This window comes from Chiloscyllium punctatum, chromosome 9 (assembly GCF_047496795.1).
Source record: "Chiloscyllium punctatum isolate Juve2018m chromosome 9, sChiPun1.3, whole genome shotgun sequence".
NCBI classification, from domain to species: Eukaryota; Metazoa; Chordata; class Chondrichthyes; order Orectolobiformes; family Hemiscylliidae; genus Chiloscyllium; species Chiloscyllium punctatum.
The window spans coordinates 24,293,624-24,319,139 of NC_092747.1; the positions used below are offsets into that span (position 1 = coordinate 24,293,624).

The following is a 25,516-nucleotide window of genomic DNA, read 5'->3' on the forward strand; positions in this document are numbered from 1 at the left end:
TTGAAAACGGCTGAAGTTTTAAATTCAGATTAAAGGAAACATGGACAGATTGAATAATTCCAGTGTGTTATTATGCATAATATAGGAAGAGGTCAATATGCCAGAATCCACAAGGAAGCTAATATTAAATTATAGACAGGGACCTGTCTCAAATACAAGATACAACATATAATGTAAGAGAAGTAAGAATGGTAAAGAAAATAATGGCACTAAAGAATGACAAATGACCAAGACCAGATTGTTTCCAGGGTAGTAGATGAGAGTGAAATAACTCCACAGAGGCCAGCATCCCATCACTAAGACACCCTTTATTTCCATGTGCATAGTACTTGACACTGATTCAGCTCCCTCAGAGCCAGCTCTCAGAGTGAACAAAACCTCTGACACTCTTGTTTATCTTTTTTTTCAGGGTGAGCCCTCGACGCTGATGGAGCTCCCTCAGAACCAGCTCTCAGCGTGAACAGATCCTCTGACAATTCTGTTTATTTTTCTTTTTTTATGGTGTGTGTGTGTGTGCAGATGTGAGACACAGTGAAAGACACAAAGTGCACAAATCTTTATTCAATTTCCACCACCAGGAAGATATGAAAAACACCTGAGTGGCCAGTGACAGACACTCTTGTTTATTTATTTTTTTTTTCTTTAACCCCCACACTACCGCCTAAGTGCGGTAGTGCTTATTTTTTCCCCTGCACCCATGGTGTGTGTGTGTGCGCAGGTGTGAAACACAGTGAAAGACACAAAGTGCACGAATCTTTATTCAATTTCCACCACCAGGAAGATATGAAAAACACCTGAGTGGCCAGTGACAGACACTCTTGTTTATAACGATCAGCTAGGGCTCCCTGATTGGACAAGATTAACAGTCCCAGTCAGGGAATTAATAGGTCCACCCAATTGACCTTGTTACAATCACTACATCCCTTTCTGAGTCCGAGGATAAAGACCGGTTCTGTTTTTGTAACTCCTCCTGGGGCATTTTAGCACTGGGTCAGGTTCCTCTGACTCTGCCTCTGATACAGGCTGCATGTAACAAACACTGGCTCACCTCTTGCACCTGAAGCATCTTGGAAGAAATTCATTGTCTTCCTCAGGTGGCAAAGGTGTCAAGGTGGTGACATCTGCTGTGTCTATGCCAGATTCTGAGGTATCAACACTTGATGGAAAGGGAGAACCTATAGGTTCTAGAACAGTTGGAAAGGCTGCATTTACTCTTGCACCTTTTGCGAGTTTTCAGCTTTCATATGGTCCATGTGCTTCTTCATAACCGTCGTGCTTATTCAAACTTCATACATCACTGGACCTGACCTCATGTCGACTATACCTCTTTGCCATGCAGGGCCATTCCCATGGTTCCTACACCAAACTTTGTCCCCTGAAATAAACTGTCTCTCTCATTTAGTGGACTTTTATGTCCAGCACTGGCATTCCTAATGCTGTTTCCCACTCAGGTCTGGAAAGATCAGATGTGATGATGATGTGACTCACCGTTAGGAACTCTGCCAGATCTATCCCTGTTAGTTGCATGAGGGCTGGTTCCATAATCAAACAGGAACCAGGACACTCTGGTACCTAGTGAAACTATAGACTGTCTCTTTAAGTCTGCCTTCAAAGTTTGGACTGCTGCTTCTACCAGACCACTGGATGATGGATGGTATGGAACTGTCCTTATATAATGATACCAGTTGACTTCAGGAAGTATCAAACTCCTTGCTGGTAAACGATGGTCCATTATCTGTGACCAACATTTCTGGGAGTCCTTGTATTTCAAAAGATGCGTGTGATTTTTCTATTGGTATCCCCATATTTAATGAATGAACTCTGTGCAAGTCCAGCCACTTTGAGTTGGCATGTACAATGACTAAGAACACTGAACTCATGAAAGAACCTGCATAGTCAATGTGTAACCGAGTCCAGGGTTAGACCGGCCATTCATACAAATGTAGGGGAGCTGCAGGCAGCAATTTCTGTCCTGGTTGGCACTCTGGGCACTGTCCCATTGACACAGCTTTGCCTACATCCAATCCTGGCCACCAGACATACCTTCTCACCAACATCTTCATTTTGGAGATCCGGATGACCCTAGTGGAATTCAGCCACTATCTGGTAGACAATCACTCTTGCTCCCCATAATTAAATGCTGTCCTCAATTGTGATCTGGTCTCTCTGGGCCCAAAAATATTTCAATTCTAGTTGCGAGAGCCCTTTTGTTTCCCCTGTTACCATCAGCTGTTTCAGTTTTGCTGGGACCAGATCCTTCTGAATCCAAAGTCTGATATGGTCAACTGTGACTGGAAGTGGGAGGCGACTTAATGCATCTGAACTTTCTACTTGCCCTCACGGATGGTGTTCCAACTTGGAATTAGATGCACTTAGCATTAGAGCCTGCCGCTGAATTCAGCCTGAGCAATGGGCGGCACTGCCTTGTTCTCTTTAAGTGGACCCAGCAGGGGTTTGTGGACCGTTATTATTACAAATTTACATGCATAAAGGGATTGGCAGAAATTCCTGACTCCAAATACAACTGCCAAACTATCCTTCTCTATCTGGCTATATTTATGCTTTGCATTAGCCAAAGTTCTAGATGCATACACTATTGGATGCTCCTCTTCACTGGGCCACTTATGAGTTAATACTACTCTGATGCTGTATGGAGAGGCACTGAATGTCAACACCAGATCTCACTTGGGATCATAATGTGCCAATACCTTAAGAGGATGATAGCTGTTTCTTCACTTCCCTGAAAGCTACGGCTTGGCTATGGTAACGATTTCAAAGGGTGACCCTTTTTTGAGAGTTGATGTAAAGGTGCCAGGATGGAGGCCAGTTTATGTATGAATGTTTCATAATAGCTCATCAGACCAAGGAAACACTTCAGCTCCAGGAGACGTCAGAGTCAGGACACCTTTGATCGCCCTGACTTTACCTTCCAATGGATGTAACCTGGTCTTGTCTTCTCTATAGCCCAATGAATCATTGGGGTGTCTGGAACATATGTTTTGTCCTTCTAAGGTGAATACCCACCTGGGAGAAACTTCTAAGGACAGCGTACAAGTCACTAAATGCTCCTTATTTGTCTTCCCTGTTACTGGCACATCATTTAGATAAATGGCAACCTGAAGTAGACCATTCAAAGTGTTCTCCATCTTCCATCTACACAGGTTGATGATACCTGAAATGGCAGTCTCTATATTGGTACAAAACCTTATGGGTATACTTTTGGGAATTCTCATTTAATCGCAATTGCAGGCACACATGGCTCATAACCAGCGTTGTGAAGGACTGCCCACCCACCAGCTATGCATATAAATCTTCATTGTGAGGGACTGGGTATTTATCCAGCTGTGAAAAGCAGCTTACTGTTATTTTAAAATCCCCACAAAGGCAAACCAACCCTTTGGGTTTCAGAATCAGTACAACCAGTGCTACCCATTCCGCAAACTGCTCTGGTTTGATGATTCCTTCACTTTCCAGCCTCCTGGTTTCTCCCTCTACTTTTGCCCATAAGGACAAATGGAATTGGGTGGGCCTTGCAGAATCATGGAATTGCTTCCTGGTCAACATACAAGATGGCCTCAACTCCTTTGATAGTCCCTAGACCTTCATGAAAACTTCTGGGTATTTAATTTGGACTTCACATTGGCAACCATTTTCTAATCAAAAATGTTGAGCCAATCAAGGTGAATCTTTCTCAACTGGTTTCATCCCAACAAGCTTGGGCCTGAGCCTTTTACTAAAATCAGTGGTAACTGAACCAGCTGATTCTCATAAGAGATCGGAACCAAAGTGGCAACCTTGATCTGTAAAGATTTCCCGATGCAGATTTTCAGTCTAGTTAATGTTTTGTGCAAACTTCAGATTTGGAGTCCAGGGTGAACTTTGTGAAATACTGCTTCTGCGAACACTGAAATGACTGAGCCAATATCGACTTCTGTTAGAACCGGGTGATCATTGAACCAGATGTCTACTTTGATTGATTCTGATTTGGATGTTGCTAAGCAATTTAACTGTTCCAAACCTGTTTTGGGGGACTTTCCATGGTGTGCTTCTCCTGGATTCCGGCCTATGAGTTCTCTTACTCCATTTAGATCCAGTGGAACTTTTTCTTACAGTGTCAAGTCCAAATACCCTGCAAATCACTTGCTGCATTTTCTAACGATAAAGCTAGTTGTCGTGCCGGCTGGAAGTCCAACTGGACTTCAGCTAGTAGACACTTTTGCATGGTTACCAAGTGGTCTCTCAGCATCTCATTAAGGGTTAAACCAAAGTCACGTGCCTCTATCAGTCATCTTAACCAAGTCAAAAATTCTGATATGGCCTTCCTGGTTCTCAAATCACCAAGTAAAACTGATAATGCCTCAGAATGAGAGGAGGCTTGGAGTCGTAATATTCCTGAACTAAATCCATCAACTGTTGAAAGGTTTTAGTATCTGTTGCTTCAGAGAAAGTTAAGCTCCTAATAACCGAAAAGGCTATGAGTCCACAGACTGTCAGGTAGAATTATGCATTGCTTTTCACCTGCCCCAGTGTCATTACCATGGAAAAAAAATCGCATCTTTCCACATACTGGGCCCAGTCTTCAATGACAGGATTGAACGAAATCAAGCTTCCCAAATAAATGCATGGTGCTGGAAATGCTTACCGCTACTCAAAGACAGTTGCAAGTGAATTCCTTCAGGAGCATATTTTTCTCTCATCATCACCAAAATAACTCCACAAAGGCCAGTATCCCATCACCAAGTCAGCCTTTATTTACATGTGGAAAGTCCTTGACACTGATCCAGCTTCTTCAGAGCCACTTCTCAGAGTGAACAGGATGTCAAACACCAACAATCCTTTTTTTTTGCAGGGGCCAGTATCCTATCACCATGTCACCCTCTATTTATACGTACACAATACATGGATTAGAACATAGAACATAGAACATAGAACAATACAGCACAGAACAGGCCCTTCGGCCCATGATGTTGTGCCGAACTTCTATCCTAGATTAAGCACCCATCCATGTACCTATCCAAATGCCGCTTAAAGGTCGCCAATGATTCTGACTCTACCACTCCCACGGGCAGCGCATTCCATGCCCCCACCACTCTCTGGGTAAAGAACCCACCCCTGACATCTCCCCTATACCTTCCACCCTTCAGCTTAAATTTATGCCCCCTTGTAACACTCTGTTGTACCCGGGGAAAAAGTTTCTGACTGTCTACTCTATCTATTCCTCTGATCATCTTATAAACCTCTATCAAGTCACCCCTCATCCTTCGCCGTTCCAACGAGAAAAGGCCAAGAACTCTCAACCTATCCTCGTACGACCTACTCTCCATTCCAGGCAACATCCTGGTAAATCTTCTCTGCACCCTCTCCAAAGCTTCCACATCTTTCCTAAAGTGAGGCGACCAGAACTGCACACAGTACTCCAACTGTGGCCTAACCAAAGTCCTGTACAGCTGCAACATCACTTTACGACTCTTGAATTCAATCCCTCTGCTAATGAACGATAATACTCCATAGGCCTTCTTACAAACTCTATCCACCTGAGTGGCAACCTTCAAAGATCTATGTACATAGACCCCAAGATCCCTCTGTTCCTCCACCTGACCAAGAACCCTACCATTAACCCTGTATTCCGCATTCTTATTTGTTCTTCCAAAATGGACAACCTCACACTTGGCAGGGTTGAACTCCATCTGCCACTCCTCAGCCCAGCTCTGCATCATATCTAAGTCCCTCTGCAGCCGACAACAGCCCTCCTCACTGTCCACAACTCCACCTATCTTTGTATCATCTGCAAATTTACTGACCCACCCTTCGACTCCCTCATCTAAGTCATTAATAAAAATTACAAACAGCAGAGGACCCAGATCCCTGCGGAACTCCACTTGTAACTGGGCTCCATGCTGAATATTTACCATCAACCACCACTCTCTGACTTCGACTGGTTAGCCAGTTTTCTATCCAATTGGCCAAATTTCCCACTATCCCATGCCTCCTGACTTTCCGCATAAGCCTACCATGGGGAACCTTATCAAATGCCTTACTAAAATCCATGTACACTACATCCACTGCTCTACCCTCATCCACATGCTTGGTCACCTCCTCGAAGAATTCAATAAGACTTGTAAGGCAAGACCTACCCTTCACAAATCCGTGCTGGCTGTCCCTAATCAAGCAGTGTCTTTCCAGATACTCGTAAATCCTATCCCTCAGTACCCTTTCCATTACTTTGCCTACCACAGAAGTAAGACTAACTGGCCTGTAATTCCCGGGGTTATCCCTATTCCCTTTTTTGAACAGGGGCACAACATTCGCTACTCTCCAGTCCCCTGATTCTGACCAGCTAGCCCAGAGTCAGTCCCCAGAGTGAGGAGACTCTCTGAGACTCCTGTTTTTTTTTAAATTCCCCCACACTACCACTGCATCCAAAGGAGGACACTACCATTCTTAGCTGTCAGCCAAGGTTCCTGATTTGACCAGATTAACAGTGCCAATCAGGGCACTCATTACAATCACTACTGAGTGCATTATACATTTCCTAACTGTGATATTCCAAAGTTCTCAAAATGTGGGACCCATTCCTTTAAGTTGGAAAACTGTGTTTCTCTGTTTAAGAAGGACAATGGATGAAAGAAGGGGAGTTGGGGCAGGTTCACTGAAAATCTGGACAGGAAATTGCTGACTACAATGACAGATGGAGATACTTATAATCTTGAAAATTTGTAACTAATTGGGAGAGAGCCAGCATTGGTTCCTAAAGAGTAGCTCATGCCTGACTAAGATTGAGTTTCTCTTTGGACAGAGGAACAATAGTGACAAGGGAATGTCTGTCACTGTTATTTATATGAACTTTCAGAAGATATCTGATAATCTCTTATGAGGGTCTGTCAGTTAAAATTGGAGTTATTGGACTGAAGGAAAATTATTGACCTGGTTAGTAAATTCTCTGATGTGCAGGAAAGAGAGAACACAGATAATAAGAAGGTACACTAATTGGCAGAATATCATCATTAGTGTCCTACAAGTCTCGACATTGGGTCCTCAATTATTTACCGTATTTATTCATGAATTGGCTGATGGGGGTTGATAGCCACAACAAATTTGTTGATGGCATTAACACAATCACAAGTCAGCAATTATTTCAGTTTATGGAGGAACAGGCTTGAACAGTTTAATAGTCTGCTTTTAATTTCATCTCTTTCCATTGCTTTCAGTATGATCACATTCAGTTTCAAAATCTGAACTCTGTTCAATGAGGCCCACAACACTTTGCATTCTGTTTCGTGAAATAGCAATTTTAAAAAAACTTGTCTCCTTTTGCAAATCCTAGAATTGGCTGCAATCTCTGAAAGGATTAATTTGACAGTCAGCAAAATTATGTCACAGCATTGGATTACAGTTACACAGATTTCTTTGTGCGCTGGTTAAATTGCTGGCTCATTAAAAGGTAACAAAAGGATAAAAAAGAAATTAAATTTCCTGAATTTATATCTCAGCTGAGTATGACAAGGTGTTAAATAATAGTGTATTCATTAAAGGAATATATTCAAATTCAGTTCAATTAATACAAGGTTAGAATAAAGCACTTCTAAGAGTACAACCATTATCAAAGCTATTAATTAGCTGTTTACTATATTTCTATTGTAATTCAAAAGACAGTTATCAGACTGCAAAATAAACTGTCATTCTTCGTCCAACCTGTGCATTTACTAATCAAAGACACTTATTCCTGTGTGTTAAATTGTATACTTCTCTGGACTGCCTCCAATGCCAGTACATCTTTCCATAGATAAGGGGACCCAAAACTGTTCACAATATTCCAGTTATGGTCTGCAAATGTCTTGTACAGTCTTAGCTAAACCTCCCTACTTTTATACTCCATTCCCTTTGAAGTAAAGGCCAACATTCCATTTGCCTTCCCTGTTACCTGAACTTAGACGCCAGCGTTTGTAATTCATGGATGAGGATTTCCAAATCCCTTGCAGTTCCTTACATTATATTATACCAGCCAAGATTTTTGCCCACTCATTTAGCCAGCCTATATCCATTTTCAGACTCTATCACCCTCACCACTTGCCTTCGCACCCAGTTTTGCGTCATCTGCAAACTTAGCTATTGTATATTCACTTTCCTCATCCAAGATACAGGATTCTTCAGCGACTTGACAGTATACATGAGGATTGCTTGTTTTCCTTTGTGGGAGGGTATAGGACCAAAGGGAACAATCTCAAAATAATATGTCCACCAGCTAGGAGAGAGCTGAGGAGAAATTTCTTCTCTCAGAGGGCAGCAAATCTGTGAAATTCTTCCTGGCTGAATGCTGTAGAATTAAGGTCATTAAGCATATACAAGGCTGAGTTGGACAGTTTTTAATCAGTAAGGAAAACAAGTAGGGCAGGAAAATGGAGCTGAGGATTATCAGATCAGCCATGATCTCATTGAATGCTGGATCAGATGCAATGGGCTAAAAGGTCTACTTCTGCTCCTACATTCATAGAATTTATTGATAGAATCCCTACAGTGCTGAAACAGGCCCTTCGGCCCAACAAGTGCACACCGACCCTCCAAAGAGTAACCCACCCAGACCCATTCCCCTACATTTACCCCTGAATAATGCACCTAACCTACACATCCCTGAACACTATGGGACAGTTTAGCATGGTCAATCCACCTAATTGCACATCTTTGGATTGTGGGAGGAAACCAGAGCACCCAGAGGAAACCCACTCAGACACAGGGAGTATGTGCAAATTCCACACAGACAGTCGCCTGAGGCTGGAATTGAACCCAGGTTCCTGGCACTGAGGCAGCAGTGCTAACCACTGAGCGTCTTATAGTCTAAGTTTTGTCATCTGTGAATTTTGAAATTGTACCCTGTATACTAAAATATAGGCTATTAATATACATACGAAAAGCAGAAATCTGAATACCAACCCAAAGAACCGTGCAATATACCTTTCTCCTCTGTAAAATCAACCTTCATCATTATGTCTTGTTTACTGTCCCATAGTCAATTACATCTTACCAGTTGCAAGGTGAATGGCAGGTGAAATGCCCATCCTTAGGTCAATTGATGTCCTTAACTATCCTCTTCTTGGCCCTCTTGCCACTACTAATGGTGCTTTATCAGTAGTAAGTGGTTGGAGGGGGCATTTTAACACCTGAAGAGGCCACCAAATAAAAGCGGCAGCCTTCCTGAAGCCTTGAGGTAGAGGGAGACATCTCCTGTTTGATCAGGGGCCAACTCCACTGGAAGACAACTCCCCCAACAAATGCTCTCAGGACAGATCCTCCACATGATTAGACTTACCTGGTTGATCTTGATCAACCTGACCCCCTATAGCTACATTTCAGGCCTGTTCCCATGACATTGGGAATGCTGCAGTTCTAGCAGTGGCCATTACTCCTAGGGGAGCATTGCTGGACCTGAAGAACTGTTGACCATCTGTTGATCGATTGTTTTTGAAGGCTAGGCTTCCTGCCTCAGAAGGCCTGAAGCCACCATTTCATGTGACCAAGTGCCTGAACAATGTAAAATTTGTTCATGGACAGAGGCCCACTCAAGCCCAAATTTCCAGCTGGTAGTCACAGCGACTACCTCAGCATGAAATCTTGACACTCCTTCAAATCATAACTTTATGAGTAAAGTAAATTCTTGGCATCCTGCCTCTGTTTTTTTTGTCAATTACGCTAAATCCCATGCTGTCACTGGGACCAGTTTTTAACTGATCTCTGCATGGTTTTGAATATCTCTTTTCTCTAACTTGTAAGCGCAATAATTTTCACTATTTTTAAAATAAAGAGTTGTCACTTTCTGTTTACACAAAGATGGTGTTAATTGTCTGGATCTGCTAATTGGTTTGTGTAAAAGATTAACGATCACTTGCTACAAATTAATGAGTTCAATCTATGAATACATTTAATGATTGGATAATGTGGCAAATTTCTGGATTGCACTTTGCAACGTATTTAGCAAGTGCACCTGACAAGTATAAATTAACTAAATGGTCTTTAATTAAACACTTCAAATGAGCCTTTAAAAATAAATGGTGACCATTACAACTTGTCTGTGTTTGTGCCCTCAGGCTCAAAGCTGAAATTTCCATCGTTTGCCCTCAGTTTTCCCTCATCTATGTCTGCTTGTTAATGACACCATCTGTTGGTATGTGCAGCTGAGGTCATTTTGGTTCTCTTGGCCCTCACTAACATCATCATTCTGGAACTTTCTGCTTAGAGAGGGTGGCAGTTGCAGAGATGATCAATGATTTCAAAAAGAAATTGGGGCTTGAGGGGAAGAGATTTGCAAGGCTCCTGGGATGAGACAGCAAGCTGGAGCTGACTGCACACGGACCTTTACAGAGATCCTGCAGAGACTCAATGGTTTTCTACCATGCAGTGATGCCCTACCATATCGAGAAGTAGTTATCAAGATTTGGAGATGCCAGTGTTGGACTGGGGTGTACCAAGTTAAAAATCACACAACACCAGGTTATAATCCAACAGGTTTAATTGGAAGCACTAGCTTTCGGAGCGACGCTCCTTCATCAAGCGGTTGTGGAGAACACAATTGTAAGACAGAATTTATAGCAAAAGTTGGCAGCCTCTACAATTGATACTTCGCCTCTACAAATGGACCAACTTCTGTTGTTTGCAAACCTAACTGTTGTGACACCAGATGCATTTAGTAAAGAGTATGGAAAATGACCATGAGACCCACAATAAAATCCTTCTTGAAACTGAATCAAATCAATATTACTGTTTATTTTAAATTCAGTGTTGGATGAACTGAAATTTCCTGCAGCTAAGCCACAGGAAGGTCAAACCAACACTTTCACCACTGTTTCTGGTCCATGCTCTATTCTCCACAAACGCTAACTAATCCAAAATACCACACCATGTTGTACATCACATCCTGCTCACCATCAGTCCAATTCTGATGGAACGCTCTTTCCCCAACACCTCCCATTAAAGTTTCATCCTCCAAGGCATCTCTCTTTCCCATGCTGTAATGTACCCCAGGTATTCCATCCTTCACATCATTGATGCTCCTCGGTCTCTGTCCTTTGGTGGACCTTCCCTTACTAATATATTGTTTCACAATCTGGAAATGTGCCTTTAGAAATCCCCACATCCTGCATTCATGAATACTCTCTCTAACCACTCCACCTCACTATCTCCCTTTGACCAAGTTTTTGGTGAACCTATTAAGCCTCCTCTTTGTCTCAAAGCCTAGTTTCCTGCTTGCCTCAGGGAAGTACCTTGGGGTATTTTTCTATATCAGAAGATGCTATACAAGCACACACTTGTTATTGGATTATCTTCAGCTTGTCCCTCAGGACTCTTTTACAACTTGCCACTACCAGGTTACTACTGAGTAGATCGCAAAACAACAACATTTCCCTTTGCTGTGTCCAATTCTTTAAACCACAAGTCCATGATATGATAATGTTCTTTAGGGACAATGTAAATTGCAAACATAGCACTGAAGCTCAATATCTCTGAAGAGCTGGATTGAAACTCTACAAGATAATTCAAGGACAACTCCCCAAAAGTCTCAGGTTGAGTGGGGGCATTTTGGTAATGCCACTGGACTAGCAATCCAGAACCCCAAGCCAATGTTCTGAGTTCAAATCTCACTACGGGCAGATAGTGAAATTTAAATTTGATAAAATCTGGGATTAGAAGATAGCCCAATGGTGGCTATTGTCAATTGCTATACAAACCTCACTGATCAACTAATGTCCTTTAGAGAAGGAAGTGTACCATCCTTAGATTACCTGGCCCACATGTGACTCCAAACCCACAGAACTATGGTTGACTCCAGGTGATTAGGATGGGCAATAAATACTGGCCTGGCTTGAGATGCTGAAATCCTGTGAACACATAACATTGTTGGAGCACTTCTATTGCAGAGTGGTTCAAGAACAAGGCCCACCACCACCTTAGCGTCTTCTCAGCCTGGGTAACATTCCGACACCAAAATCTGATCAGGCTCAAAATCAGGTGCTTGTTAAGGAGGAGTGATAATTCATTGCATCTAATGCAGGAAGTACACAAGGATCAGGCTGCGTGCTTGCAGTCAGTATTCAAACACATTACTGCATGGTAAAGGAAAGGCAACAGAATTGAACAAGACTCGCAAAGTTCATGTCAGCATGTATTACTTAAAGCAAGTTGCACCACTAGAAGGGCAGGTGTATTTTGACTGGAAAAAGCAGTGAGTTTCCCTAGAGGAGGAGAAAAGAATGGTAGGGAGGGCTCGGAGATTCTGTGGCACTGGGGTCTTAGTGCAGAAGGTGGACAGGAAGAGAGAGATCCTCCACTCAGAGGGAAGCAAGTCCTGTAGACTGACACAACAAAGGTTGATAGCTAGGTCAATGCCTGTAGTGTAGACCCAAGGTTCTGGATTGAGTGGTGCAAGAAGTGCAAGGGTCCTACACGAATGGTCAAGGTATGTGGACTGCCCCTTCAAATGCCAATTTCTGACAAGGAGACCTCTGGCCTTGCACACTGCTCAGTGCACCACACTCCATTCATTTAGCACCAACAACCTCACCCACAATTCATATTTACCTCAATGTTACAGAATACTGGGCCCACCAGCATACATACTGACATTAGACATTAAATGAGATAGTGGACCTGTGTGTGATTTTAATTCACTCAGCAGATATGGGCATCACTAACTGGGCCAGAATTTATTGCCCATCCCTAGTTTCCCTTTAGAAGGTGGTGGGGAGCTGCGTTCTTCAACTGTAGCAATGCATGTGCTGGAGGTAGACCCACAATGCTATTAAGGGCAGGAATGGAGACACTGCATACAACTGGGCAGAATCCAAAGGGAGAGAAAATGATATCTCAGGTTCCAGCTTACTGCCGGGTAAAGTCACTTTCCACTGTAGAGGACTCAAATGACAATTTCCATGAGGCAACGTACTGAAGAAGTCTGAAGGCTATGTACACAGAATCACTTGCAGACACTTGAGGAAGTGGGCAGTAGAGTGAAGGAACAATGGCAGAGTCTGGCACCAAGTTACAACAGGATTTCTGCAGTGCCTGAAACACAGCTTTCCATTAACACACTTGTGCGACCAACCGTAACACAGTGTCTGATGTCTGATGTTTCAGCTTCCAGCCATACACAAACAGAAGCCATTGAGTGCTTGGTTGCTGCAGGATCATCTCAAACTGTAGTCAAGGCTGCAGATACCAGCACTCGAAGGTGCTTGCAGGACCTCACATACCTCCAGCAACCTGTCCTCTAATAGATTACTAGGATTGTGGAGGCACTGCCCCTGGGGAGTGGCAGTAATTCCATGGAGCTAAAACCTGCAGTTCTCCTCACACTACTGTCACTCTGCCAACTGGTGTTTGCCAAGTTACACAGCTGCTGCTGCCCAAGCTGAAATAATGCAGTCCAAAGCCAAGACTCCCAGGGTCATACCTGGGAAGGAAACTTTTACAGTCATAGAATCACACAGGTGTACAGCACGGAAATAGATTCTTCAGTCCAACTCACCCATGCCGACAAGATATCCTAAACTGATCTAATCTCATTTGTTAGCATTTGTCCCATATGCCTTTTTATGTCCCATATGTCCCAGGATATGTCCCATACCCTGATGCCTTTTTAGTGTTGTAGTTGTGCCAACCTCCATCACTCTGTGTGAAAATTTTGCTCCTTAGGTCCCTTTTAAATCCTTCCCCTCTCACCTTAAACCTATGCATTCTAGTTTTGGACTCCCCTAACCTGAGGAAAAAGACCTTATCTATTTACCCTATTCATGCCCCTCAGGATTTTATAAACCTCTAAAGGGTCACCCCTCAGCCTCCAATGCTCCATGGAAAATAGCCCCAGTCTATTCAGGTTTCCTATAGTTCAAACCCTCCAAACCTGGCAACATGCTTGTAAATCATTTTTGAACCCTTTCAAGTTTCACAACATCTTTCCAATAACAGGGCGAACAGAATTGCGCACAATATTTCAGAAGTGGCCTAATGAATGTCTGTACAGCCGCAACATGACCTCCCAACTCCTATACCCAATGCTCTGACCAATAAAGGCAAGCATACCAAATGCCTTCTTCACTATCCTGTTTACCTGGGACTCCACATCTACCCTTTCAAGCCCCCTAAGAATCTCATGTTTCAATGAGACTACCTCTCATTATTCACCCAACCTGATAAATCTTCCATCATTGGAAACCTCTCCATACCCCAGAATCAAACTTATGAATTGCCTCTGAACTGCCTCCAGTGCCAGTATGTCTTTCATTAGATAAGAGGTTCAACATTGTTAACAGTAAATTTAGCAAGGCTTCCCTCTTCTTACCTCCATTCCCCTTGAAATAAGGACCAATGTTCCACTTGTCTTCCCTATTACCTGATATATTTAAAAGGAGAAAGTGAGGACTGCAGATGCTGGAGATCAGAACTGAAAATGTGTTGCTGGAAAAGCACAGCAGGTCAGGCAGCATCCAAGGAGCAGGAGAATCGACGTTTCGGGCATAAGCCCTTCTTCAGGAATCCTGAAGAAGGGCTTATGCCCGAAACTTTGATTCTCCTGTTCCTTGGATGCTGCCTGACCTGCTGCGCTTTTCCAGCAACACATTTTCAGCAGCTGCTATATTTAAAAGCCAGCCTTTTATGATACTCCCAGATTCTGTAGGACCAAATGACAATTGATGGCATCCCCCTGCTCCTCTTTGAGCAGTGGTCTTCCTTATTCTCCCAGTCTTACTGCAGTCCAATGCAGTGGTGGTGGTGGTGGTGATGGTGGTGAGGGCTATAACAATCATCATTGGCAGCAAATAGTGTGAGCAGAATACTTCAAGTGAGAATGAAGATCTTCAATGCAGGCACACTACGTGCAGTCCACCTTCTTAAACTTTAGGTAGCAGTACAAACCTGAAAATTCTTTTGAGTTATACACAGTGAAAATCAATCAGCAATGAATCTGAAAAGTTGTCGATGATCCTCTGAAATAGCACTAGTCAGCATGTTTATGCATGTGCATGTGTGCAGTTTGGGGAGGAAGTGCTTTGGCTGCTGCACAAAGTTGAGAGTTGGCTTTACCCAGAGCACTGAAGTCAAAAATTGCAAACTAACATTACCTGTTAACTAACGTCCAGTCTATTTGGCAAAGTTCCTGTGTACACTCCCAAAGCCCATGCTAATGACCTACTCAATATGGCACCTGGTGTAGTTATACCAGTCATGGCCTCACGGTGCCAAGGGAATTGAATGTTGTTAACCATTAGCCCTCACAGGTTGACAGAATTTGCTAAGATTAAGTTCCACTGGTACATTCCATAGACTATTCAGATTGCAAGAATGGTGATGTCATACTGTCTATATGGTCTGTGCACAAAATCAGCACTGAACAAACTCAATTACCGAGCTCATCGATTTTTACAATCTTGTTAAGTGCTTCCATGCAATTCTGTTCCATATTATCCTTCAGGGTATATGGTATAGCTGCTTTGTAAAGTTCAGCTACTGCCTGTCCGTTATATAACAAGTTGATGCTGCATTCTCCTGGCAAACATCCAAGAGCTTGAAGTAAATCACTGGAAACAATGAGCATCAACAAAAATGTTTCTTTCTTCTCTCTATTACAGCATGGGCTTTTCCAAAACATTAACAGCTAATGCTTGCTTCACCTACCCCATTCTTTCACATTCCCTAAAACCTAAGTAACAATGAACAGCATATTATGCTTTGCCTTTCATTGGTGCTGTAATCTAGCCCCGTTCCAGTACATTGCCATAGGAATGTGCATTCGGTTTAAGTTACTTGGGGTGTCAGCCAATACAAGGAGCCAAAAACTCTCTTGATCCTCATATCCTATGCTGCATCCTGCATCAATCACCAGGAGTAAAGTGGAAGCAAGGAAATACACAAATGCTCACAGAAACACTGTATCAATTGAGAGAGTAGACAAGCCAGTGTGTCCAATGTGAACCCTTCAGTAAAGCACCTGAAGAGCGTCATCTCATACATCTTGTGTGTTCACAGATGCTGGCTACATCCATTTGCTTGTCAACTCCAGCAGTCTGAGGCTTTCATGAAGGCCATATCCTAACCACATTGATTGCATTCACAAAATGCTACTCTTCATTTACCCTGATCAGGTCATCCAGTGTATTAGTAAACCACAGAGACCAGGAAGGGACCCAAGGTTCAATCTGTAATATCTGTCGCATTAATGAATCTCAAGGTTGGGATGCTCTTACCTTGACACATCTTCTCCCTGTGAGAAAGACACACGAGTCGCTACATACAAAAGAAACCAAGGTTCTCCAATCCTTGCATTCACATCCTATCAATGATTGATCCTTAGGATTAGTCAATCACAGAATAATTGTGGTGCACACACCACATGAACTTGTGATGACAACATTTTGCAATGATTTACTGATAAACTGACAAAATTAGCTCTAAATATTTTTCTGGACAGTTGTTGCTGTGTGTTTGAGAGGATATGAAAGAATGTTCCCCATATATTTGGTCACATGTTTGCACAATAATACCCACATAACTATTGTTCTGTCATAAAAGAGTGCATGAAAGTATAAAATGGAGTCTCTCATCTAATAACAAAACCTACGTCCAACAACAAAGTGACATCAACTACTTGTAATCACATAGAATGCCCAACGAAGGAGGAGAACAAGAATTGAGACTCCAGACTGCCTCTCAGAAGGGGTGGCTCTTGGGAAATTGCCAATCCAGTATCTCTGAGAGTGGTGCATAGATCTTCCAGGTATTTCTGCAAACTGCCTGGGATTCGCTCGCAATTTCCATCACCTCCTAGTGATGCAGTGTAGCATCCACCAAGTGTCACAATACGTGGACAAATTCAACACTGATGACGTCTAAAAAGGTATCACAGGCAGTGGGTTAATTTGGACTCTGTAGAGCTATATTGCTTTTCAGATTATCCAGCCAAGCACAAAAATGTTATTTTCAGTCATGTTTAGTTTAGTCGAGAGAGCAGCACAGAAGCTAAGCAAGGGACTTCAAAAACCAAAATTGGATCAACTGATTGTTTCACTTTCCTTCGACTATGAGAAGATTTTTCCAACTGTTCATGTTGTATCGTGTAGATTTCATAAGTCCTCATTTTGGTTCTTGCTCCACCTCCCTCAGCAAGTTGTTATGGTATGGAATGCACTGCTTTGAAATGGTGAGGACAAGTTCAACTGAGGCAAGGCATGTATTTTTGAATAGCGATAGTGTGCAGTGAAAGGAGGAAAAGGCAGGTTGTTGGCTCTGCATCGTTCCTGATGAAGGGCTTTTGCCTGATACGTCAATTTTCTTGCTCTTCGGATGCTGCCGGACCTGCTGTGCTTTTCTAGCACCACACTCTCCACTGGGTAATGGTGCCAGGCTTAATAACAGAGCCAATGCAAGCCCCTTTTTGAACCATAATAATTCTGTATTGATCCACAGGATCAATCATTGGTATTATGCGACTGCAAGGATTGAAGAACCTTTCTTTTGCATTTAGCAACTTTTGTTCCTATGTCATCTTCCTCACAGTGAGGAGTTGTATCAAGTTAAGAGTGTCCCAAACTTGAGATTCATTAATGCAGCAGATATTACAGATTGAACCTTAGGTCCCCTCTTAGTCTCTGTGTTTTACTAATACACTGGATGGTAGATCCAAAAGTTCACGGCAAACCTACAACTGATAACCGGGGCCCACAGCAATTGACAGTTGGTGATAATTAGCAGTGAAAGGAAATTCTCACACAGCATGCATAATGTGTAAAGGATTAGCATCAGGTTTTATCCACTGGCAGAGGCACCCAGTCCGAAATAAATTTAATCAGACCTTGCAGGCTTTGAATATTCAGACTTCAACTACAACACCAGCTGATACTTACTTACAGTTGTTTTACAAAGGATGGAAAACAATAAACAGATAATGTTCTGAAAAGTAAACCAAACAAAACTATTCCCAGGACACCCTCAGAGTACAGATAATTAACTATTTTTATTACATCATTTTAAGAAGTCCAATGCACTTACAGAGTTATTTTTGTCACTGTTTCTAAGCATTTACTTAGAGGGTTGGATTCAGCAATGGTGTCCATGGTCCTATTCACTGGAATCAGAAATTGGCACCATCTCCATTTGTGTGGAATGGTGGGGAGGTGAGGGAATGTGTGTGTGTGTGTGTGTACGCCTGTGTATATATGTATATATATGTATACATGTGTGGAGCTGGGTGGGGGTCTGGGGGATACGATTACACTCTGATCGATTAACTGCCGCAGCCTGAGGTAGTGTCCAGAGTGGGACAGGAGACAGTGTGAAATCTGACAGCTGGGAATTCTGCCGTCACCTTTACAAGGCTCCCCTACAAAAGGAATTATGACAGCAGTAAATACACTTGAGAGAGGGCAGCAGTAAAGAGGAGATCAGTGCAGCAATGACACAGGGAAGATCCTAGGTGGTTCCCATGGTGCAGCGATGCCTCTTGGCCAGTTCTCCTGCAGGTAACTCAGTCAAAGCAGGAAACCCCCTTCACCAAGCATCTGAAATGAAGATCTGTTTGCCAAACCAAAGAAGCTTGGATGAAATTCGAAAGCATTTATGCAGTCATCCCTAGAACATGGATGCAGTGCCACAAGACAATGAATGACCTTATGAGGTCCAACAGAATCAGTGCAGCCTAATAGGCTCAACTGACATGTGGCAAAGTGCAAGGATGAGTCAAAACTGAAGGAATGTTAATCCAGTTCCGAAGATATGGCTGCCAATTAGTGAATGAAGTTATAATCTTGGTAGAGACTAGAAACTTTTTTATTATTTACTACACAAAACTAATAGGCATACAAGTAACTATACTCCTTTTGTACATGTATAGGTAACAATCTAGTTTAAAGCACAATGAACACAGTCACTTATTCTCTAAACCAAAGTTGTTAACTCAAATTGCCTTCTGTACTCATTTGACCTATACCATAAAACTCAAGTCAGATAATTATTAAAAACTGGAAGATTAACCATTTGATCTGAGTATTGCTTTAAGGATTTGTGTAGGAATTAAGATTTCCTGTGCTTTCTATTTACATTTAAGCTTTAAATTGCTTCCAAATATCCCCCAGTTGTAGACCACAGTCCAACATCAGCATCGCTGATGTTTTAAGCAGAGCCACATCAGAGTACTGTTTTGGATCTAATAACCTTAATTCTGGAGTTTTGCATCTAAAACTCTCCATCTCTTCCCCCCACCCCACCCCCCCCCCCCCCCCCCCCAACCCACCTCTCTCTTTTAGTGTGGCCATGTTATTGGAGTCATACAATTAGCAAGGATTTTATATTATTTAAAAAAAACAAAATACTGCAATTGCTGGAAATTGGAAACCTAACAGAAAATGTTGGAGAAACTTAGCAGGTCTCGCTGCATCTGTCAAAAGAGAAACAAGAATTCTGAAAAACAGCCATACCCGACTCAAAATATTAATTATTTTACCTAGCAACCAGAATTTCAAATGAATTCCATCGGAAAGGCAAGTTCCTTGTTTGCCTGTTTGCTCTAAATGCAAAACAAAATGCTTGGACCAGACATATGCACACAATCTACCCCCCTCTACCATTAACTTCTTGTTGACCCTGTTTCGGTCAGTTGTCTCCCAGGCAACTTGGTCACAGAATCAGATCCTGGAAGGAAGGTGTTTTACCTCAGAGAAATCTAAAGGTAATTCGGATCACCACGATGTCATCGCAATCCACTTGTGAGCAGGGAGATCAAACCCTGAAGAGGAAGAGAGGTAACAGCTTGAGGTAGCAGAGGTTCCTCTTCATGTATTCAGTCGATCCTCTATTGGCTTCATCATCACCGCGTCTCAGCTCTGACAGCACAAGTGACTCCTGCACTTACATGCAGGAACTCCTCAGCACACCAGGACCCTCCTGGTATCAAACACGGAACAATGCCCAAAGTCATGCCATGCACGGTCAATCGCCTGCCTTCACCGCAACTGAAAGCACACAGTAAGCATCAGAAGGGAACATGTGGAAGAGACTAAAAAAGAGCATTTATTGGCACTTTGTGTTTAACGGGGTAGGGATTTGTCTCTTTTGGTTTCATTAAGTCTTGAAAATGAATATTGCAGATGGAATTTAATTCAGATAAATTCCAAGTGTTGCACTTAGGTAAGGCAAACCAGGGCAGGACTTACACAGGTTATGATAGGGCCCTGGGGAGAGTTGTTGAACAGAGAGACTGAGGGGTGCAGGTACATAGTTGCTTGAATGTGGTGTCACAGGTAGACAGGGTGGTGAAGGTGGCATTTGGCATGCTTGCCTTCATCGATCTGCATTGAGTGCAGAAGTTGAGATGTCATATTGCGGTTGTACGGGCCATTGGTAGGGCCACATTTAGGGTAGTGCATACAATTCTGGTTGTTCTGCTATAAGGAGAATATTATTAAGTTGGGAAAGGCACAAAAAAGATTAATAAGGATGTGACCTAGACAGGAAGGTTTGAGTTATAAAGAGAGGCTAGTTAGGCTGGGACTTTTTCCCTGGAGTGTTGGAGGTTAAGGGCTGATCTTACAGAGGCTTATAAAATCGTGAGGGGCATAGATGAGGTGATTGGCCAAGGTCCAGAGTAGGAGAGTCCAAAACTAAAGGGCATAGGCTTAAGGTGAGAGGGGAAAAATTTAGAAGGGACTTGAGAGGCAACTTTTTCACAGAGAATGTGGTGTGTATATGGAACAAGCTGCCAGCGTTTACTCGAATTGGGATCAATTGACAAGGTTAACACAGGAGGCAGCAGGAGGGCTGCAGAGACCTGAAGCTTTAATGTATTGTATGGACCACTCACCAGGAATCAAATGCCTCAATTAGGGAATCCCAAGCATTCATAGCAGGGCGCCTGGTCTGTGATCCTAGGGAATGTTCAGGATCTTGCACTCACTTGCCATCATTCTCCTCCAGCTCCTCATCATGTCCTCCCTCTGGGGTAGCTTGTTGTCTGGAGGACAATGCACCGCAATAATACAGGAGTGTCTTGCACTGCATTACAGGCAGCTAAATCATGTCCTTCGAAACTCAATGGTCACTCACATTTTCTCCTGGCAAGTGTTGTACATCTTCGTGCATGGAGATCCCTCAGAAGCCTTAGTAAACCACATCTTTAATGGGTCGTTCTGCCACTCAGTATCCATCCAGTAAGGTTTGTGGGGGCCTGAAAATGGCCAGGCATCTGGGAACATCTTAGTAGAGAAGTGTTGTGACTGCTTCCTAGGAATGGTGCACACAATGGATTGTAGTGGTTACCTGTAATTGACAGAGTGCCATCCATTCTTGTTGATCGAGGCTGCTGCCTGGTTTATGGGGGCCTTAATAACCATGAGGTAGGCACTGAAATCACTTGGGTACATAACTACAACATCCCCAAACCCAACCAGTCACTCAGCCTGAGTGCCCCGATCAGCCTGGCCCTTGGGAAAGTGACTATCCTGAAGCAGTGATGAGTTGCACACCTGGAAGATCTCATAAATACTTATCACCAGAAGATCACTAAATCAATGCCAAAGTGCAGACATCCACCTTCAGCATCCCCGATACTGGATGACCACCACTTCCTATGGCTCTCAGACATGGCACACATCTCTGGAGGTGGCTTGGCAGCTCTGACATTAGAGTTGCAATCTGTAAGTCCCCTCTGGTGGCTAACATCTTCTCCATGCAAGAGCTTGGTTGCATCGCCCTCCCCGCCTTTCCCCTCTTTTTCCCAGACTCCCCATTTGCCTCTGAGGCTCATGGCCACAATCTACTTCTTGTTCTGATTCCGAAAGAGCAGAAATCTGAGTGAACAAGACCATGGCCTGTAGAGTCACTCAGTGGCTGCTCATGCAAGTGTCAGTGATCCAAATGCCACCCTGTCAATATGACATGTAATGTCACCCTTTTACCCATCTTAGCACTGCCTATACCAAAGCCAGGCTGGTCTACCTGCCCTGCCAACAGTGTCAAATGCAGCTGGAACTGAACAACTGCTTGCTGATTGCTTGGCGAGATTCAGAAACTCTGCGACTTACATACAGACCTGGAAAAATTCAAAAACCCTCATAAATTATAAGTTATCAGTCTTGGTAATCTTAAATCCCTCCCACTTCAAGAAAGCATGCCCTCCTCCCATCATGCCAGCAACGCTTCACAATATCCTCATCCAAAATGAAGTGGGTCAGCATTCCATGCCGGCATTGTTCCAAAATTCTGCCCCCTCTCCAAAGGGCCAGGACCACACAATCCATTGTAACTGTGGTTACTTAACCAAAATATTTTCAATGAGGCGTACACCCATTCACCCACTGATTGGTTCTGCTCATGTCATTCCAATGAAATACTCACCAAACTGAAAAGCAATTTGCTAGCAATGGATCTTTCTATTTTCACAAGGCTCCGGTGACATATTCCCTCTCTCGTCCACCTTAACCAGAAAGCTGCCAACAGTTTCATGGAGTCTGGGTTTATTGTTCGGGGTGCACACAGTTAAATTTGCCCATCCATCAAAACAGAACAGAGAAGTATGAGGGCAGAGCAGTAGATGTGATCCATATGGATTTCAGTAAGGTGTTCGACAAGGTTCCCCATGGGAGACTGGTTAGCACGGTTAGATCTCATGGAATACAGGGAGAACTAGCCATTTGGATACAGAACTGGCTCAAAAATAGAAGACAGAGGGTGGTGGTTGAAGGTTGTTTTTCAGCCTGGAGGCCTGTGACCAGTGGAGTGCCACAAGGATCGGTGCTGGGTCGTCTACTTTTTGTCATTTACATAAATGATTTGAATGCGAACATAAGAGGTACAGTTAGTAAGTTTGCAGATGACACCAAAATTTGAGGTGTAGTGGACAGCGAAGAGGGTTACCTCAGATTACAACAGGATCTGGACCAGATGGGCCAATGGACTGAGAAGTGGCAGATGGAGTTTAATTCAGATAAATGTGAAGTGCTGCATTTTGGGAAAGCAAATCTTCGCAGGACTTATATACTTAATGGTAAGGTCCTAGAGAGTGTTGCTGAACAAAGAGACCTTGGAGTGCAGGTTCATAGCTCCTTGAAAGTGGAGTTGCAGGTAGTTGGATAGTGAAGAAGGGGTTTGGTATGCTTTCCTTTATTGGTCAGAGTATTGAGTACAGGAGTTGGGAGGTCATGTTGCGGCTCTACAGGACATCGGTGAGGCCACTGTTGGAATATTGCATGCAATTCTGGTTTCCTTCCTATCGGAAAGATGTTGTGAAATGTGAAAGGGTTCAGAAAAGATTTACAAGGATGTTGCCAAGGTTGGAGGATCTGAGCTATAGGGAGAGGCTGAACAGGCTGGGGCTGTTTTCCCTGGAGCATCAGAGGCTGAGGGGTGACCTTATAGAGGTTTACAAAATTATGAGGGGCATGGATAGGATAAATAGGCAAAGTCTTTTTTCCCTGGTGTCGGGGAGTCCAGAACTAGAGGGCATAGGTTTAGGAGAGAGGGGAAAGATATAAAAGAGACCTAAGGGACAACTTTTTCATGCAGAGGGTGGTATGTGTATGGAATGAGTTGCCAGAAGATGTGGTGGAGGCTGGTACAATTGCAACATTTAAGATGCATTTGGATAGGTATATAAATAGGAAGGGTTTGGAGGGATATGGGCCGGGTGCTGGCAGGTGGGACTAGATTGGGTTGGGATATCTGGTCGGCATGGATGGGTTGGACCGAAGGGTCTGTTTCCATGCTGTACATCTCTATGACTCTATGACTGTAAGTAATCTGAAACAGTAGCTAAAAACGTCACATTTACTCAGGATTGACTTCACCTTTGCAAACAAAGAATGTTCTGATTGCAGAGCAAAAGTTGCTATGCCCTGTTCAGTAAGAATAATTCAAACTCAGTTAGCTTCTGGCAATGGCATTAATAAGCCATCCTTTATAGCTTTTGTCAGCTCCTCTTTACACAGATTGCACTGATTTTGGTTTTGTAAATTGAGTTCAAATGTAGCATACATAGCCATTCTCAATTTCTTCCTCTTGGGGGAAGGTCTCACTCAGCATTGTTTTATAACAAATCAAAAGGACCTTTTGGAAGAAATGTATTTCTAAATTTTAACGTCATGGTATCAGTCAGTGGAGTTTATTGTGCAGTTCTGCAGCTGCTGAACGATTGTTCTGATGATACTGCAGAAATCACTCTTTGCTCTTTCTCTCTCCCCATTTTGTACAAACTGTTAGGAAAGTTCCTGCGGTTGAAACGCTGCTAACACGCTCAGGTTGAAGCATGGTAGTCAGATTCCACTTACCTTGAGTCGCTTCGCAGACATTGGTAGAATCTAGCCATGTTATGCACTGCAACCCCTCTGCCTCAGGCTCTTGCAAGCTACACACAGTAAGCTGGCACGGTCACAGTAATGTGTTTTTGCAAAAGCTTGCGAACGCATGGACTCCTGCATGCCTTTCGTAATTATCAGCCAGCTTAGGTTACTGCTCCCGTTAAAGGATCCTGTGCCTTTGCACAGGCTCAAAAATGAGTTTTGCAGTATCAGCTTTGCCGCTCCCTCAAATGACACTCCCATTTTCCGGCTTCATTTTAACCCAAATAAATTTGATGTTGAAGAGTTCCATTGCATACCAATCACTTGTTTAATAAATCACATCTCCTCAATCAGCAACACTTGTTTTCGGCTGCCTCCACTTGTTTGGGTTTAAGTTTTAATGACACAGTGAGACTTTGACAGTTTCAATTTTCTGTTCATTATAAAATAACATTGTTACCAAAATGTCTCCCCTCCCCCTTCACACCACCCCCCGCACCCCCACCCACCCTTGTCCTGCGGGCAACGCTGTTTGTTTTCTTGAACAGGCTGAACTTGACACCAAGAACAGAGATTTAAAACAAGCCCTGCCATCCCAGCACTTTTCTGCTCTGCATGAAAAAATGTTTCAGAATTTGCAAAGTTGTCCCATCGATGCTCAGAAATTTACACTTAACAGTTTTAATCTTTATTCCTGTACTATTCATTCCAATTTCTTGAAGTAGTAACTCTGTTAGAGGTGAGAATAGCAAGGACAGGGTCAAGTTCAGGGTACATCTTATGTTGTCGACAGTTTGTAACCACAATCAGCTTGTGCAACGGCGTTTAGGTGGGAGTAAATGGAAAGGTTGTGATTAGTCTCAATGTCATCATGAGGTAGCACAGTGACCTGGTGCTGTCACTGTCAGCGACAATGATGCAGTAATGTGGTCTCACCAGCCCCAAGTGCACAAGCACCAGCTTGACCTTCTTGAGTAGCTCAGTGGGTAGCACTGCTGCCTCACAGCAGGGAACCTGGGTTCAATTCTACCCTCACGTGACTGTGTGGAGTTTGCATGTTCTTCACATGTCTGCGTTGGTTTCCTCCAGTGTTCTGGTTTCCTCCCACAGTCTGAAGATGTGCAGGTTAGGTGGATTGGCCATGCTAAATTACCCATTGTGTCTAGGGATGTATAGACTAAGTGGGTTAGCCATGGAAAATACAGGGT

The 25,516-nt window shown here is 43.2% G+C and overlaps 1 protein-coding gene across 5 annotated transcripts in view; it reads right to left on the minus strand.

Annotated features, from left to right (window-relative positions):
* Positions 1-25,516, minus strand: part of LOC140481205 (uncharacterized) — a 152,733-nt gene that overhangs the window by 92,950 nt on the left and 34,267 nt on the right. For 3 of the 5 annotated variants that reach the window (XM_072577038.1, XM_072577033.1, XM_072577032.1), the window contains exon 1: positions 24,297-24,460. The exons of the other annotated variants lie outside the window; for them this stretch is intronic. In XM_072577038.1, the coding sequence (XP_072433139.1) occupies positions 24,297-24,334 (38 nt within the window). In that variant the 5' untranslated portion in view covers positions 24,335-24,460. Of the gene's footprint in view, positions 1-24,296; positions 24,461-25,516 lie in introns of those variants that run through there. 5 annotated transcript variants of the gene reach the window in all.